Genomic DNA, 17,748 nt, shown 5'->3' with positions numbered 1-17,748 from the left:
AACAGATCATTAACAAACTCATTTAAGACTAGTGAACATGACTCATTTATTAGGCCTTACTTTGGGTTTATACCCTTTCTTTCATCAATCTTGATCTTAAGCTGGAGTTGGAGCTCTTGAAGAGAGCTTGAGAAGTCATATTGGCTAAACAAGCTAGACCTTAGTGAGCATTCAAACTAAAGGGAAAACTAGCTATGGTTTCCTACTAAATATCCTGATTGGTGACTTCTAAATGCTTGCTCAAAATCCAACAAGATCGCCCAAACAAGGAAACTTGACAACTTAATTCATATAATATAATGTGGATCAAACCCCAAAACAGATTTTAGAAACAATCAATGTCATCATAAGATAAGCAATAATGGATGACTAAAATTTCAGTAAAATATCTTCAAGGCATATCAAGACCAAATGCTCCAACAGTTCAAAAGTGCATGAGTGAGATAAATCCTTCTAAAGAAAGTTGTTAACTGCATTGATATACAATTTTATGTATTGTAAGCAAAGTAAAACTAACTAAAAAACAGGGAAATAGTTCTCCTCTATGCATCTTCTACTCTTTTAACAGTACTCCCCCTTCCCTCGCTTCCTCATTTTTTATTTTACAAGCTCGGCCACAACCATGCAAGACAAAATCCCTTGCATATCAGACTCAAAAGCATGTCAAGATTTAGAATAATTATTACTCATGAAACATAAATTGACTATAGAACTTGTAATTTCATGGTACCTACTAGAGCAATGATAACAGAGGTTAGCTATGTGAGGTTGAGCTTTGACATTCACGTGCAATGATAACAGAACTTAGCAATAGCATTAAAAAGAAGTGAAAGAAGTGAAATCATGCCTCTCCATATATGTGTGGTAGGTTTCCTCAGCTCCACTGCCTTCTTGATGCAAAACAAGTAATACCTCACAAGTGACTGTATCACAAGATTTTGATCCAAGCAAAACTAGGCTCTCTGTGTAAGCATCTGCATAGAAGTACTTACACCATGAATTCCTATACCAAAGAACATCAAAATCTACAAGTTCCTTAAATTGAGCAAATTCCTCATCTGGGTCAGCTTCAGGATCATAAGATATCAGAAATCCCCCACTTGTTGCCAATAGAACTTCACCATTTTTTCTAAAGCCAACACACCTAAAATATCCTCCATCCATATCAATATTGAACTGTTTACTCCAAGACTCCGCTGCGCCATACTCTTTCATCACCCATATGCAACAATTGTCTTCAGGACTGCGGTGCACAATTAGAGAAAGTGATTCTTGAAACTTGGCAACACAAACACCTAGCATCTGTTCCGTACCACCCAGGCTTGCAGGCAGCATAAGCTCATGAAATACCTCATCACCCACGTGGAAGGACAAGATCAAGCTTTGACCCCTCATATCATTTGCAATCCAATGTGCAGCCCCTTTCAGATAAACCTGGGGAGCCAGTTCCTCCATGACATAAGGGAGAAGATCCAAATGGCTGATATTGCGCCAAGTGCCCGTGCTCAGAGTGAAAATGTCAACCTCCCGTGGAGTTTTCACACCAGTATATCCATGTGGTCGGTGATACACAATCCTGATCCTCACCACCTTGTAATCATGAGTAAATGGATCAAACCCGAACCCAATGTTATGCATAAATGCACCATGTGATCCAATGGTGACACGAGCTGGCGGGAGAATTATCATCTTTCCAATAGACGGGTTCCATAGATACAGTTCGCCCGACAGAACATTGGAAAGGCATATGAGCCCATTGCAGCAACCAATTATCCTAAAGTAAATGTTTGGAGAGCTCTTGATTGGAAGCCCTAGCTTTGCGTACTCACAGAACCTTTGTTATCGGAAAATAGAGTGAAGTGTTGTTCATTTTTGTAAACAGAGTAGGTTCGAACTAGTATAAGCTGGTGGTGATGGTTGTTCGCAGCAAGAGTTGATCGATTGAGGTGCGTGGTAATGAAACTAGGGTTTGTGACCAGAGAGGGTTGAATAGATTACTAGAGTGTTGTGGTACATGGGAGGAACTGCGTTATTTAATGATGTACATTCCGCCATGACTCGCATTAATAGTTTATTTACCAGAGTATTTATGATAACTAATTTAACAAGTCAATTTGATTTATGATGCACACTAATGGCCATTTTACTAAACCGCTATCGAAAAGTCAAGTGAAAGACTATAAGATATTTTCTTATATTGTGTGGCTTACATATTTTGGACATGTGATATATTTTATTAATTAGTGATTAAGTAAATAGGTATCAGATTAATATTATATTATTTGGTTAATTTATAAATTATTTTTATGGTAATTAATTATTGGAGAAGTATTTTCCTATTTATTCTTTACTTTGATGGAAAGTGGAATTAAGGTTACTAAAAAGAAAAACTGGTCCTCTCCCTGCCTTTACAAAAATGCATATATCCCACGCTTATGTACAATAATGAATACAACACGTATAATATTTAGGTGTGCAAAAGGCCAAAAGAGATAAATCGATTTCCATGCTTTGGCTATTACAGTTTATTTCGTTGTTCGTTCTGCAGAAAGGATCTCGAAGTTGGACTTGATCTATACGTTATTTGTAATCACAGATCGAGGTATTTATATCTAATTAGTATTTATTTATGCATTATAGACTATGTGAAAAATAATGAAATTTTAAGATCCTGAAATTCATGTTTATTTGTAATGAATGACTTAACACGAATAATTATAGTTTACATGTGATATCAGAGCCCGTTGTTTTGGAACTCATTATTTTTCATTATCTTTGCATAAATAATATATGTAAGTTTAAATTAAAATTAAATAATTTAATTTATGAGATTTGGATTTATATGATCTATTGGATTAAGATACAATGTAATTGACCTCCACACATGTGTCAGTAGTTATGACTCGATGCATTCGTTTAAAACTGTTAAGTCTGCTAGTATATCATGTTGACTTTGGATTTATCAGTTTTGTTAACTTCATTAATTGTGTTTCTTGAATTCTAAATTTATAGTTGAAAGTTATACAAATATATATATATATATATATATATATATATATATATATTACTATCCAGAATTTATTTGTATATATAATGATTAGATTTGTTAGCTTCACACTTGATATTATATGTTATGCCTCGTTTTACGTACTTATGTGTGTGTGTGTATATATAATAAGACAAATTAATGTACAGAATGAAACTTTTGATTACATAATGAGACAAATCAAGATACATAATGAAAAAAACAAGTCAGAATGTTATTTTCGTGCATAATAAATTTACAGAATGAAATTTATTATTTTTATTCCGCTGAGCAAATCTGGCTGTTAATTGTAATGATGTTGTTTTGTACATGATTAAATAAAATAAATAAATTATTAAATATATAAAGTACGTGTATTTATTTATTTTATTGAAAATTTAAATTTTTAGAATAATATGTGAATCTAGAAATTTAATTTGACCGTATTGGACATATAAATAAATGATTGTTTTGTATCCAAACATATATACAAGATGGAAAATCAATTTTAGATTGATTCAATTCTGATCTCCAAGTCCAAAAATAAAAATAATATGTTTTATTTTATATATAAAGTAAAAGGATATTTTTATTGAATTTTCGGACAATTAAGTTTCTGGGATCGAACCTTTTTATAATAGAATCGATCAGTATAAGTATGTGTGTATAATGTTAAATGGGTAAATTAATGATTAATTAGTTACTGGCTAATTTAATATTCATATTATGTGAGGGTTAATAGCTACCAAAGTGGCCTAACCGTAATGGTCGATGAATATTAATTTTAGTAGTAAATATAACTTACTGATGAATTAATCTCTATCTAATTTAATATTCATATTATGTGAAGATTGGTAGCTACCAAAGTGGCCCAATCATAATGATTGATGAATATTAATTTTTGTAATAGACATAATTGATCATAATTAGTTACAATCTAATTTAATATTCATATTATGTAAAGGTTAGTAGCTACCAAAGTGGTCTAACCATAATAATTGATGAATATTAATTTTAGTAGTAAACATAATTGCAATATTTCATGAATTATGATACTTATTATTTTTTGTGATATTCATAAATATTGAGTTTATTTAATTATGAGAAATAATTCCTCAAAGGGAATTGATTTTCAAGTGATTAAATGAACATTAAAGGATTGTACGTATTTTTTAATTGGGTAGATATAGGATATCCAAAGGTAACTTATCTGTTTAATTAAAAAAATGCATCACCAATAAAGGTATACGTATAAATACATATAAATATCATTATTAGTATTTTATAACTGCCACTCAAAGGGGTACTATAGTTATATATTGTATTTATATTTTTAAGTTATACATACGTGTTGTTAACTCAAAGTATTATTATTGTGAGTATTTTATCTTATCATGTTTGTTTTATTATATCCCTTAATTTGCATGCTACATCTGTTATGATTCTTGATAGGACTAACTTCTCATAATGGAATGAGTAAGTTGGATTTAAAATTTAGATGTGCTAAATCTTGATTTAACATTTTAAATTGAGAAACCTACTGTTATTACTGATAAAAACAGTAAGGAAGAAAAGATTCTCCATAAAGCTTGGGAGTGATCGAACAGATTAAACATTATGGTTATACGAATAATTGTTCCCCATAGTGATAGTGCTAAGGAATATTTGATTATAAGAATGTTTTCGTATTGTAGATAAATATCTAAAACTAAAATTATTAATTGATATAACTACTATGCATTTTTTGTTGGTACTCGTATCATGTATGATCGTATTTTTATATGACTAATATTGCTATAAAATTGAGAACCTTATGGATGATTGTGAACGAGAATTTTCTTATTTAATTTATTCTCAATTTCTTGTCTATTCAGTAGGGTCATTTCGAATTAACACTATTAAGACAAGTGGAAAGTGATTTAATTGACCATTATGTTAATTTAGGAGGAGACAAGACTTAAGTAGCAAGGTAATCATTATGTTCATCTGATAACTCAAGAAATTATAAATAAATTTTGGGAATAAGGCTGAAAAGGCATTATGTGAGCAACACCCAAAATTAAAAGATCTAGGTCAATCTACTAAAAGAAATGAATGTTATAATGAAAAAGTGGCATTGATGTATTGAACACTTTTAGAAAGATTACATAAAATATAAAGAATGATTCGAAAAAGAATGGTAAGGGCTTTTGTATATTTCGAATTACTTATTAACATTCTTTTTAATACATGATAGGTTGACTTAAGTACTAATGTTTATATTTCTAATAAATGCAAGAATTTCTTATGGCCTAAATCACAAATTCAAATAAGAATTTCTTATTTATGATAATTGGGAAAAATATTTTGTTGAAACCATTGTGACATTATGTTTAATGTTAGACAGTGGATTTTATTTAAATTATTTTAAACTTTTTAGGTTTATTCAATTTCCTATAATTTGATTTTATTTCAAAACTTTATGTTAATAGTTTTTCATTTAAATTTGATAATGATGTTTATTTAAGATTTATGAGTTATTGTATTATTGTTAATAATTTCAGTAAATTCAAACTTGATAGTTTATTTATTAAAAACCTTTTGATCTTGCATCATAATGTTATAATTAAACGTAGCTAAATTAATAGAAAATTTATATTTCTTGTGACATAAAAGACTAGATCAATATCTAGTAAAATGTTAGGAAAATTAATAAAGGATGTGATTATTCTGAATCTAAACTTTACTAATTTTAGTGTTTGTGTAGATTGTATTAAAGGTAAACAAATCAAACACACAAAGAAATGAGCCACAAGAAGTACAGAGCTTCTTGAAATTATTCATACAGACATTTGTAAACCTTCTGATGTTCCATCTTTTGGAGAAGAAAAGTATTTTATCGCCTTTATAGTTGATTTTTCAAGTTATGGATATATCTATTTGTTGCATGAAAAATCTCAAGCAGTGGGTATTCTTGAAGTATACATAAATGAGGTTGAAAAACAACTAGATAGAAAAGTGAAAATTATAAGGTCATATAGACGTAGTGAATATTATGGAAAGTATGATGAAACGAGTTAATACTCTAACCGTTTGCCAAACTCCTTGAAATGTATGACATTTGTGCTCAATACACTTTACTATACATACTACAACAGAAGCGTGTAGCTGTAAAGCATAATCGTACTCTCATGGAATTGGTTAGGAGTATGTTAAGTAATTCCTCGTTACCCATAATGTTGTGGATATTAAGTAATCTAAAGGGTACAAGTTTTACTTTCCTAAACACAGTACGATAATTATTGAAACTAGTAATGTCAGATTCATTAAAAATGGTGAAGTCAGTGGGAGTGATAAAAATAAGAATGTGATCATTTAAGAAGTTAAGGTACAAATTTCTTTACTCATAACTTCTAAAGAAATAATTGTTCTTTCAGTTGTTGAATTGTATAACATCGAAGAATAATTGAATGATCAACAACTCCATGATGAGATTGTCATCAATGAATATATCATAAAAGGATCATAAGGAATAACATTAAGACGATCTCAAAAAGGAGATCTGCTATTCCAGATGACTATGTGGTATATCTGAAAGAATTTAATTTTGATTGATTTTCTGAATGGAAGTTTAGAAAGATGAAGTCTATATGGAACAACCTGAAGGCTTTACATTAAAGAGTAAAGAATACATGGTCTGTAAACTTAAGATGTTAATATATGAACTTAAACAAGCTTCCTGACAATGGTATATTAAGTTCAATGATACCATTATTTCTTTTTGTTTTAAGTAAAACACTGTTGACCAGTGTATATACTATAAAGTTAGTGGGAGTAAGTTTATATTTCTGATTCTATATATATTGATGATATTTTGTTTGCTAGTAGTGATCTTAATTTATTATTAGAAACTAAAAGTTATCTCTAAGAACTTTGAAATAAAATATATGAATAAGACATTTTACGTAATACGAATATAAATATTTCATAATAGATCACGTGGATTTTTTAGAATTGTCTCATAAAGCATATATTAAAAGAATTCTAGAAGATTTGGTTGGAGGAACAATATTATGAAAAGTGCAAAGTAATTTATTATTACTTTGTCTATTATGAATTTTTTAATTTGTATCATGCTTTGAGGCTACAATTTATTGTTGCAGAATTTATTTCAGGACTTGGAGTTATGGGTACTATTTTCAGATTGCTGAAAATTTATTCTGTAATTGTTGATCTTCTTGTATGAAAAATAATAAGTACTCTAAAGTTGAAATACTTTATCATTAAAGAAGATATTTAGAAACAAAGAATATTTATTGAACATATAAATACACAATTCATTATGATTTCAATCCATTAATGAATGAACTACCACCCAAGACATTTATGGAACGTGTTGAAAGAATGGGTCTTGAATGTAGTCAATGATGATTATTTTTTAATTGTGGATTGCTTAACAGTATTTATATGTATTTGACATTTTGCGCTGATTAAATGTGTTTATGATATTTCCTATTAATTAATATACATGTACGTATTGCTTTAATAAATGATAATAGGAATAGTCTTGGAAAAGACATTGTTGTTAGATCATTATTGATACTTCTCATTTATAAACTATGTTGAATAAATTACTAGTGTTGTGGTAAATGGAAGGAACTGTGTCATTTAAGGACATATAACCGCCATGACTCGCATTAGTAGCTTATTTACCATGGTATTTATAATGACCAATTTAATAAGTCAATCTGATTTATGGTGCACACTAATGACTATTTTACTAAACCGCTACCGAAGTTATCATATGGGCCAAGTGGGAGGCTGTAAGATATTTTCTTATATTGTGTGGCCCACATGTTTTGGACATGTGATATATTTCATTAATTAGTAGTTAAGTAAATAGGTATCAGATTAATATTATATTATTTGGTTAACTTATAAATTACCTTTATGGTAATTAATTATTGGAGAAGTGTTTTCCTATTTTTTCCTTACTTTGATGGAAAGTAGAATTAAGGTTACTAAAAACGAAAACTGGTCATCTCTCTGCTTTTATAAAAGTGCATATATTCCATCAATTATGTACAATAATGAATACAACACGTATAATATTTATGTGTGCAAAATGCCAAGAGAGATAAATCGGTTTCCATACTTTGGCTATTGCAGTTTATCTCGTTGTTCGTTCTGCAGAAAGGATCTCGAAGTTGGACTTGATCTCTACGTTATTTGCAATCACAGATCGAGGTATTTATATCTAATTAGTATTTATTTATGCATTATATATGCATTATAGACTATGTGAAAAATAATGAAGTTTTAAGATCCTAGAATTCATGTTTATTTGTAATGAATGGCTTAACATGAATAATTATAGTTTACAGAGAGTACCACGATTTACAGACACAGGCGCATTATACAAGGATCTTGATAGGCAGTTTAGCGAGGATTTCCATCAACAAATCTGGAGGTAGAAAAGTCTGACATTTTCTTCTAATCTAATCTAGTGGATTGCCTTGCCTGAAACAACACATAGATAGAAGGAAAATGAATCAACAAACAAAACCCTAATACTGTCATTGCAAGGAAGAGATTACCACTTTCTTTTTACTTTAAAAACCCTAGAATTACAGAGTTAGGGAACCCATTTATGATCAACCGTTACCTAAAGAGCCCAGACATACATATATGCAAAATAAAATAAATAAATAGTACTACCTTCGTCCCGTCCCGTCCCGTTTCGAATTAGACGTTGTTTTTTATTATTTGTGACATTTAATTTAGGCCAGAAAGTACATAAATAGGATACTCGGGAGACGGAAGTAATAGGTAATTTGTGTTATAGTTGTAAATTTATAATAAAAAGTGTTCTTAAAAATAAAAAAATTTAATATAATAAGTGAGCTAGCATGTAATATAAAAAATTGGACTATAATTAAAATTGAAGATGTTATTAAAAATAATTTTTAAATTAAATATAGCAAGTAAGTTGTATATAATATAAAAAATTTGAAGAGAGAATAAGAACAGTGGTCAATAAAGATGATAATAGGATTTTTTTTTTTTTTTTGTTGTGAAGAAGCTTGTGGCTTAGTCACATCTCTCCCTCAGTCAAGATAATTTTAATTCCAAATACATAGATAATTTTAATTCTTATAGCATTATTAGACAACTTAAATCTCAATAAAATAAGAATGACAAAGTGATTAAAATTATTTTTTTAGATAATATTCAAATGATTAAAGTCTCTCATACATTATTACAGAGAGTTGAAAGATTCTAAAATAATATATATTAATATCAAAAGTTTTAGAATGCATATAAAATGTCTATAAATAGTTAAGGATGTCATTTAAAATCAACTAAGTTACAAGAATAAGATTTTGATTCTTAAAAGCTTAAATTGCACATGAATTTTTAGCATGTTTATGTTGAAAATTTTTTTTTTGAAAATTTTGCCATCATGTCTTGCCATCTTCATAAAAAAAAAAAAAAATGCAATAAATGTTAATAACCATTGGGTCTAGTTAATACTTTAATTGTGAATCTTCACTTAGATGTACAATTTTAATATTGTTCATTGTCAACTCAGCTCAATTTAATGTAGAAAAACAACATCAATAATAATCATTCATCTTGGGTATATTATTTGAGTATTACCAACTAATGTGATCATATTTGATAGTTAATAGTAAAATGTAATATCTTAATGAAAGGCGAACCTAAAGAGTCACTAAATACGTTTTTTTTTTTTTTTTTTTTTGAACGGGATGTTCAACTTTTGAGAATGTTAAACTTTTACTTTGAACTTACTCTGGTGAAATTATTTAATGGTGATTGTGGTTATGCAAATTAATTTACTTTCATTACCCAAAACACAAAATAAAGATAAAAGATTCCTTCCCCATTTTTTAACCAAAGTTCACTAAATTTTGCACAAGAGGTGTTAGATATTCATAGTTCTTTTCGGTTTTTAATTTTTTTTTTGGGAAATTAAACCTTCTAATAATTTCCATTTGTAATGGGAAAACAAATTCTTTAATTCTACTAGTCAATCTTAATCCATAACCCTTGGAATATTGAGAATACTTGCATAATTTAGAATATTCACAAAATAATATTTAGAAATGAATAAATAATTTCTGTGGTAATTATGGAAGAAAAAAAAAAAAAAAAAAATTTGTGTGGTAACTAAGTATTCTTCTGATATGCAATTCAGATCAACACCAGAATTGACTAAAGCAATAGTGTTTATGTGTCCTTCTTTGCTTGATCAGTAGTAAACATTTTATGAAGCACATTTAATGATTTGATTTACTCTCATGCTCCCAATATTCCATTCATATGAGTAAGTAAGATTATACAAAGAGGAGAGAGAAAGTAGAGAGAGAGAGAGTATTAGCTGCAGCGACCGAGGGTTCATTCCAATTTCACGAAGAGCGCGATAAATCAGCAACCAAAAAAGAAAAAACTGAAAACAAATAAAACAACCAATGCAGTGATTTCAGTGAACAATCTGAGAATAGAGAGAGAGACAGAGAGATCGAAGCTCGTTCGAGGAATCGAAAGCAAAGAAACAATCGAATTCGAAGAAAAGCTACGAAGGCATCGGAACAGCAACGAAGTCGCTCAACACTCGAAGCTTTTGTCGCTGCAGCAAATTCGAATTTCGCTTCGCTGGTAGAAGGTCAGAACCAATTTTCACACTTACGATTCACTCATAGGTTTTTTTCGAAGCTTATTACAGTCTTTATTGTGCTATTTATCTTTGTTTTTTCTCGGTAAATTCGAACCTTTGAAGTCACTGTCGATCTCTCTGTATTTAACTCCCTTCGCGATCTCAGTGTAAGAAGAGTAAATTGCCACTACTGGGTCGTTGAATTTTGAATAAAATGAGTGTTCTGTTCGAACAGTGCAGTGATGATTTTTTATTTTTATTTTTTACGGTTTTTTTACAGTTGGAAGCTAAGAACATGTGGAGTTTGGTGATTCAAAGTTAGGGTTTTGATTTATGAAGAATTTGAATATGATTAAGTAGTATTAGGGCTTTGTAATTACTTTGATCTCTGCTCGAGGGCTGTAATTTGATTCCTATGGTTCCGGTTTTGTGAAGATGAGATTCGTCCCTGCATTGTACTGTATGTGGATGGTTGAATCCAGGATTGTTTGGATAGGGAACTATCCATAATTCGGATTGATTTCGGGTTCTTGAAGGGGGTTTATATTGGCTGTTGATATTGTATGAGTTTATTAGCTGAGAAATGCAACCACAGCAGAAGTCACGAATTGATGTTGCAGAATTGAAGGCTCAGATTGTAAAGAAGATTGGGATGGAGAGGTCAAGGCGTTATTTTTATTACTTGAATAGATTGTTAAGCCAGAAATTGAGCAAGGGTGAGTTTGATAAGTTGTGTTTTCGGCTGCTTGGAAAAGAGAATCTGCCATTGCATAATCAGTTTATACGGTCGATCTTAAAGAATGCCTGTCAAGCAAAGACTCCGCCGCCAATTCATGTGGTGGGACCCACAACATCTGCTGTAGGAGCTGGAAAATTTTCTCCTGCAGAAGATGGACATGAACAGAGTGACTCAGTTGTTCTGAATCATACTCCAAGCATACCTGTTTGGTCGAATGGTGTTGTTTTGCCAGTGTCCCCGCGTAAGGGAAGGTCTGCAATTCGTGACCGGAAGTTCAAGGATCGGCCTAGCCCTCTTGGACCTAATAAGAAAGCAGATAGTGTGTCGCATCAATCAATGGCTACAGAAGATAGTGGTATGAAGACTGTTATGGCAAATGGGAGTTTGACTCCACATGATCACGAAAGACTAATGCAACATCCTCAAGGACTTGCTGAGCAACCTGATAATGGAAGGTCTAAAATAAAGAAATCAACAGATAGTCTGCTTTCTCTCCATGTACACAGTAAGGACCAGAGCCAGGTAGCTGTTGTTGAAGATGGGGGAGCGGGTGAACAGTCCAACCACTTGAATATCTCTAGAAGTCCTCTCATTGCTCCTCTTGGGATTCCATTTTGCTCAGCTAGTGTAGGTGGGGCCCACAAAACCTTGCCCGTAGCAAGCACTAATAATGTTGTTCACTATTTTGACAGCGGGGGTTTGTCAGATACAGAGACACTGAAGAAATGCATGGAGCAGATTGCAGCAGCACAGGGCCTCAAAGGGGTTTCTATTGAATGTGCTAATATGTTGAATAACATGTTGGATGTGTACTTGAAACATTTGATCAGGTCTTGCATTGAGTTGGTTGGGGCCAGGTCACCTGAAACGAAGAAGCAACCTGCTCAGAAACAGCAGATTCAAGGCAAGCTTATTAATGGCATGTGGCCGAGCAATCACTTACATATGCATAGTGTTGGGCCTATGGAAGTTTTGCAGGACCAGAGACCCCGTTGCTCGATATCTTTGCTTGATTTTAAGGTTGCAATGGAGTTAAACCCACAGCAACTTGGAGAAAACTGGCCATTGCTGCTGGAGAAGATCTGTATGCACGCATTTGAGGAATAAGACATCGGTAGAGCTATTGGTGTTTCCCAGATATATAGTTGACTTGGTCTATTCTGGTTGAAGAGATTGACAAGTGAATTTGGACACCACTGATACAACTATTTGCCATCTTTTAGTCATGATTAACCAGATGACTCTGCTCAGATGAAGCTTTGAGCCTTGGAAGATGAATGAGGCTCTAAGCTTGACATATCTGTATTTAACTGCTGCACCTCCTGTACACAATCAAGAATATTTTCAAAACAGTAACCAACTAAGGACAGTTTCAAACAGAATGTCCATGTTTGGTTGCCCTGTTGTACGTTTAGAATTCATGTCACTGTCTGATGCCAGCTCTGCAGATCTTGGATTTGCCATGTAATTTACAGCCAATGAAGAGGAAATCTGGAGAAGTTTTGGAGAGAGATTGTTGTGTAGCTTGGTGAAAGGCAAAAGTCACAGTATGTAAGAGCTGCAGAATCTCTATGTATGTATTTTCATATCTGAAATTGATTGAAATCTCAATATCAATAACAGATTAACATCCATTGAATTGTTTTTTATGGTCTGGATTTGAGTGTCACTACTAAATGAGATTTTAAAATTTTGTCTGTGGAAGTTTTTTGTTGTTTCAACTATGTTTTCTTCTTTTAATAATTTTATTCTATTTTATAAGATAAAGTTATCAATCATATGTTTTCTTGGGAAATATGATGTGTTTTATTCAGATTTGATCAATATACCTGCATGTCTCAGCAATTTCATGGCTTACAGTTTCAGTGGGAGTTGCTAGACTTCATGCATATTATATGTTGTGACTTATTTTATTTTAACCATCCAACTTACAAAGGATCAATGCTGTATTTATATTTTATATTACCCATCCAACTTGCAAAGGATCAATGCTGTATTTATTATTTGGATGTACGAAGATGGTATGTATTCATTCTTTCTTTAAACCGTAAGGAAAGGAACAATCTCTCTTCAGCCAGCAAGGAGAATAGGACTAATCTGGTTAATTTTGACCATCCAACTTGCAAAGGATCGATGCTGTATTTATTATTTGGATGCTACGAAGTTGGTATGTATTCATTCTTTCTTGAAACTGTAAGGAAAGGAACAGTCATGCTGTAGTTATTATTTGGATGCCATGAAGCTGGTCTGTATTCATTCGTTCTTAAAACCTTAAGGAAAGGGACAATCTTGCCTCAGCCGGCAAGGAGAATAGGACTGATATATTGTAGAAAATTTCTGAAGGGGGGAACATTCATGAGAAATAAAATTTAAGATTAAATGGAAATGGGTAAAAGTTATGCAGACTAATTGATAAGAATCATATATTTTCATTGTGAATTATTCAGCGTGATACTAAACCTTCTCATTAAATTTGAGATTGATGATTTTTCTTCAATATATGGTAATTCAGTAAAAACTGCAATTATTGTGTTGTGTGATATCAGTTTACGTATTGCGAAGTGCGGTATACTCTGGAATGGTTACTAGTGTGTTATTTATTTATCTTTTTATTACTACCTTGCACTCTCACAAGGAAGTGAGTATTAGTTTGCTTCATTAGTTTTTTTATCTTTCATGTTCTGCATCACTGCTGGTTTCATGTATAGGAATCCTTTTACCCTTGAACAAAAAAAGAAAGGGGAAAAGAATAAATAAAGAATGCACATATAATGATCATAAATGGTAAACCGTGCTTCTATAAAGTTGAAGCTCGTAAATCTGTTAAAGAAAAAGTCTTATGAGGTCATATGCTTAATTCTTTATCTTTTAGGCTATTAAATATCTCTTTGGTGAAACAATTGTATTACATATTTAAATGATATTGCTCTTTTGGGGATATCAAATAAATCCTAGGCTGACACTTGGTTTCAGTTGCTAGCAGAATGCATAAATTAAAATGGAAGTTTGTTCAGGTAAAAGTGAAGATTGATGCGATGCAGATTGAACCACAGTGCCTGACATTTTGAAACAGAAGCTGAAAGAAGAAGATTAAAGATGCACTTTATCTTAAAGATCAAAGAACTAAAAAGAGGTTGTTATTCATCTTTTGCCCACAATCTACATATTCTCAGTTTTTAAAGAGGCCTGAACTTGTTACTGACCATGCCAAAGTAGGTTTCTTTATTTCCATTTCTTTAGTAAGCGTATGAATATCCAAATTGCAAATTGCATTGCTCAATCGCAACAGGAAAGTAGCATTTGGATTATATGTAGGTTTCGCATGCTCCTTTACTTTTTCTCTTTGATTCTTCTTTCTCCAGATTTTTTTATTTGCTCACACACATCTTGCAGACTATGTGTCTAGATCTTTTATCTTACATCTTTTATTCTTCTTGCTTATTAGGTGCTCGCTTGTGCGCTATGAGCGTTTTTAAACAAGGATATCGTGAAGTGAATAGTCTCTGTAAGTCCATTTTCTAGCATTCTCTTGGAGTCCTGCCTTGCAAGCTATAGTCTATTTTTTTATCAACCAGTGGCCGGTCTTCAACAATTTCTTCTTTTTCTAAGAAATTATCAGTTGGTGGGGATCCTTCGCTCCTTATTATGACTACCATTAATCTACTCCATGTCACCACTGACACATCAGCAGACAGAAGTCTGATTCTGTAACCGTAAGTTTTCTAGGGTTTGGATCCCATTGATGGTGTAGACACAGGTAGAGAGAAAGATGTGACTCGAGTTCAGGTATATAATGACTGTAATCCATATTTTTGCATTTTGCTGTTACTTTTTCTAATGAATTTTCTATCCAAATATTATGCTGGTTCATGGATGTTGTCAGTTATTTGCATTTCTAGTGACATGGTGATTCCTCTATTGGTGATATATATTTATTTCTAATTTTGGTGAAATGGATGGAAGAGGGACAAAAAAAAAAAATGAAGGCATATGTGAGTGATTTTGAGGGATCTTGATAATGTGGTAGCCGTTTCTTGGTTAGAGAAAACATACCCTCTCTGGAAGCTACAAACTAAGGCTCTTGATCTCATGCCAATCAAGAAGTTCCTGTGATCTTAGAATTTCATAATAATTTCAAATCCAGACATAAGCTATGATTTAATTTTTACTACAAATGCACCATATAAGATTGTAATTTAGTGATTACATTACATCCAATGTATTATATCTATGGAGAGAAGATATGGATATTAGATTTTTTTAGTCATATGTGATCTCTTGCATCATGAGTTAATCTATCTTTTATTTTGGAGAAAGAAATCTTATTTTTATCATATTTGTAATCTATTCCGTTTGTAATTGTTGTCTCGAAATTTCCTTTCAATGACAATGATACAATTATTTAGAATGTACTTCTTAAGTAGTAATACATTTTTGTTTTAGAGTAAGACTCCTGAATCATTATGTTATTAAATGTTAGTATTATTGTATCTTTGCTCTGGAAAGGATAATACAAACTTCGAAGTGGCAGAATTTATTTTATATAAATTTTACTGCTTTTGATATATTATTTATTGGTGTTCCTGAGTTATTGATGCATCTCATGCTATGATCATATTAACATTGGTGTAAACTACATGGTGTTTCTCAAGCCTTGTGTTGGACTTGATCTTTTGATTATCTGATCTTTTATAAAAGAGATTTGATACAATTTTCCATGTGCCTTGTTCCTACAACCCTTCTTTAAAATATTATATATGTATATACACACACACACACAGAATATCAAGATATAACCTCATTATAAATACAATTCCCTTGGATATAAATGCATACTGATTCTGATATCTTCTCTGTTAAGTGAAAGGCTTGACCTCTTTACCGATGGTTCAAAACAAAGGCCATTGATCTAAATGGAAAAGGTTGGTTTGCAGGTCAGATGGTTGTTATTATCTTTGTGGTGTAGAAAATATAATAATATTACCAAGAGGATTAAAACTAGGAGACAAACAAGAAGTGATAACCTTTATGCATTCAAACATGATTAAAAAAGCAAAGAAGTTAAAATATAGTACATGAGAACTGTGAACATGCTTTTTTTGCATGGTCCTTACTGTATGCTATTTCCACCCATGGTTGTTCAGTTCTTACATTGACAATGAAGTTGTAGTGGATAATAGGATAATTTTGAACTTGGTAAAGATAATAGGATTCTTTACTGGTCCGCCTTTGTCCTAGTGGCTTTAGGTCACATTCTCGAGCCTTAGGTCAAGGGTTCAAGACTGGTAGAGGGAGAAGAAAGGAAAAAGATAATAGGATTCTTTGAGTGGGTTCTAGTTACTATAATGTAACTTAGGAGATGGATCTATACAGTTTAAACGTGTATGAGACTAAATATGCATGTATTGTTTGGACAATAGGTAACTATAAATTTTAGTTGGCATAACTAATATTTATGTGAAATGTGTCGATGATGATTTTGTTTGTTCTCAGGAGGTGCTATTTTCATAAACTTTGTGTGATATGGCTTAAGCTTCCTGGTCACGCCAAAGTGGAAGGTTGGATTAATTTAATGGATAAACAAAGTCACAGAAATATTTTCTTATCATGGCTTAGAAAGGCAAGGTCTTTTCTATGCTTAAAAAAATATCATAAGAGGAAACCTTCTCTTCTCTTTTCTTCTCTTTTTTTCCTTTTTGGTAATGGTCATGTAAGGAAACTTGGTTTGTCTAGAAACAGCTTTTGGTCCAATGGCTTGCCCTTGGTTCTCACAACAACTTTTCTTTTAATTCCCTTTCCAAAATAACTTGCTACCAGCTGCTATTAGGTTGATTTAAACCAGTAGGACTTCTTTATGAGTCAATCTCCTATACTTCAGGTAAGTCTCGCATAAGCTATTATTCTGGATTTAACCGGAAAAAAATAAAATAAAAAAATTAGGAGATTCAAACTAACCATGAACTAACATTTCCACCATGGCCTTTGGGCACATCGGAATTGCATGGCTTAAATATGGTGTAGCATTGTCCCCAAATTGAGGTTTGGTCTTCTTCCAGTAATGTAACTAAACTCGATTGCTCCTTGACTATGATCTATCCTATGATTGAAATGCTCTTTGCTTCTAGTTATAGGCCAGCAGTTTAGACACCTTACTGGTGCGTTGATGGTGCTGCAAGAGATGGTCATTTTTACTTGGTATCATACTCCCTTCTAGGTCCTCTTTTTGCAACAGAACTGACTTTATTTATAGAATCATTTGATTGGACTCTAGAATCTTGATTAGGCAAAAGAGGAAGTTGGACCATGCAAACAGTCACTTGGCTAATT

The 17,748-nt window shown here is 31.9% G+C and overlaps 1 protein-coding gene across 1 annotated transcript; it reads left to right on the top strand.

The window, feature by feature from the left end:
* Nucleotides 1-10,062: 10,062 nt before the first annotated feature.
* LOC132308765 (uncharacterized) lies at nt 10,063-13,125 on the top strand. The gene is made up of 2 exons (XM_059806974.1): nt 10,063-10,691; nt 10,963-13,125. Exon 2 carries the CDS (start codon nt 11,266-11,268, stop codon nt 12,526-12,528), a length of 1,263 nt encoding a protein of 420 aa, XP_059662957.1. The 5' UTR covers nt 10,063-10,691; nt 10,963-11,265; the 3' UTR covers nt 12,529-13,125.
* Nucleotides 13,126-17,748: the final 4,623 nt, after the last annotated feature.

The sequence above is a fragment of the Cornus florida genome, unplaced genomic scaffold (genome assembly GCF_030987335.1).
Source record: "Cornus florida cultivar Cherokee Brave unplaced genomic scaffold, ASM3098733v1 CherokeeBrave_3.0.0_Hap2_Chr05, whole genome shotgun sequence".
Lineage (NCBI taxonomy): Eukaryota > Viridiplantae > Streptophyta > Magnoliopsida > Cornales > Cornaceae > Cornus > Cornus florida.
Note: the sequence above shows the minus strand (reverse complement) of the source record. Positions and strands in the feature narration are given on the sequence as shown.

Bases quoted from the DNA above. Each gene is read 5' to 3' on its own strand.
- LOC132308765 (XM_059806974.1), top strand. From the start codon at position 11,266: ATGCAACCACAGCAGAAGTCACGAATTGATGTTGCAGAATTGAAGGCT.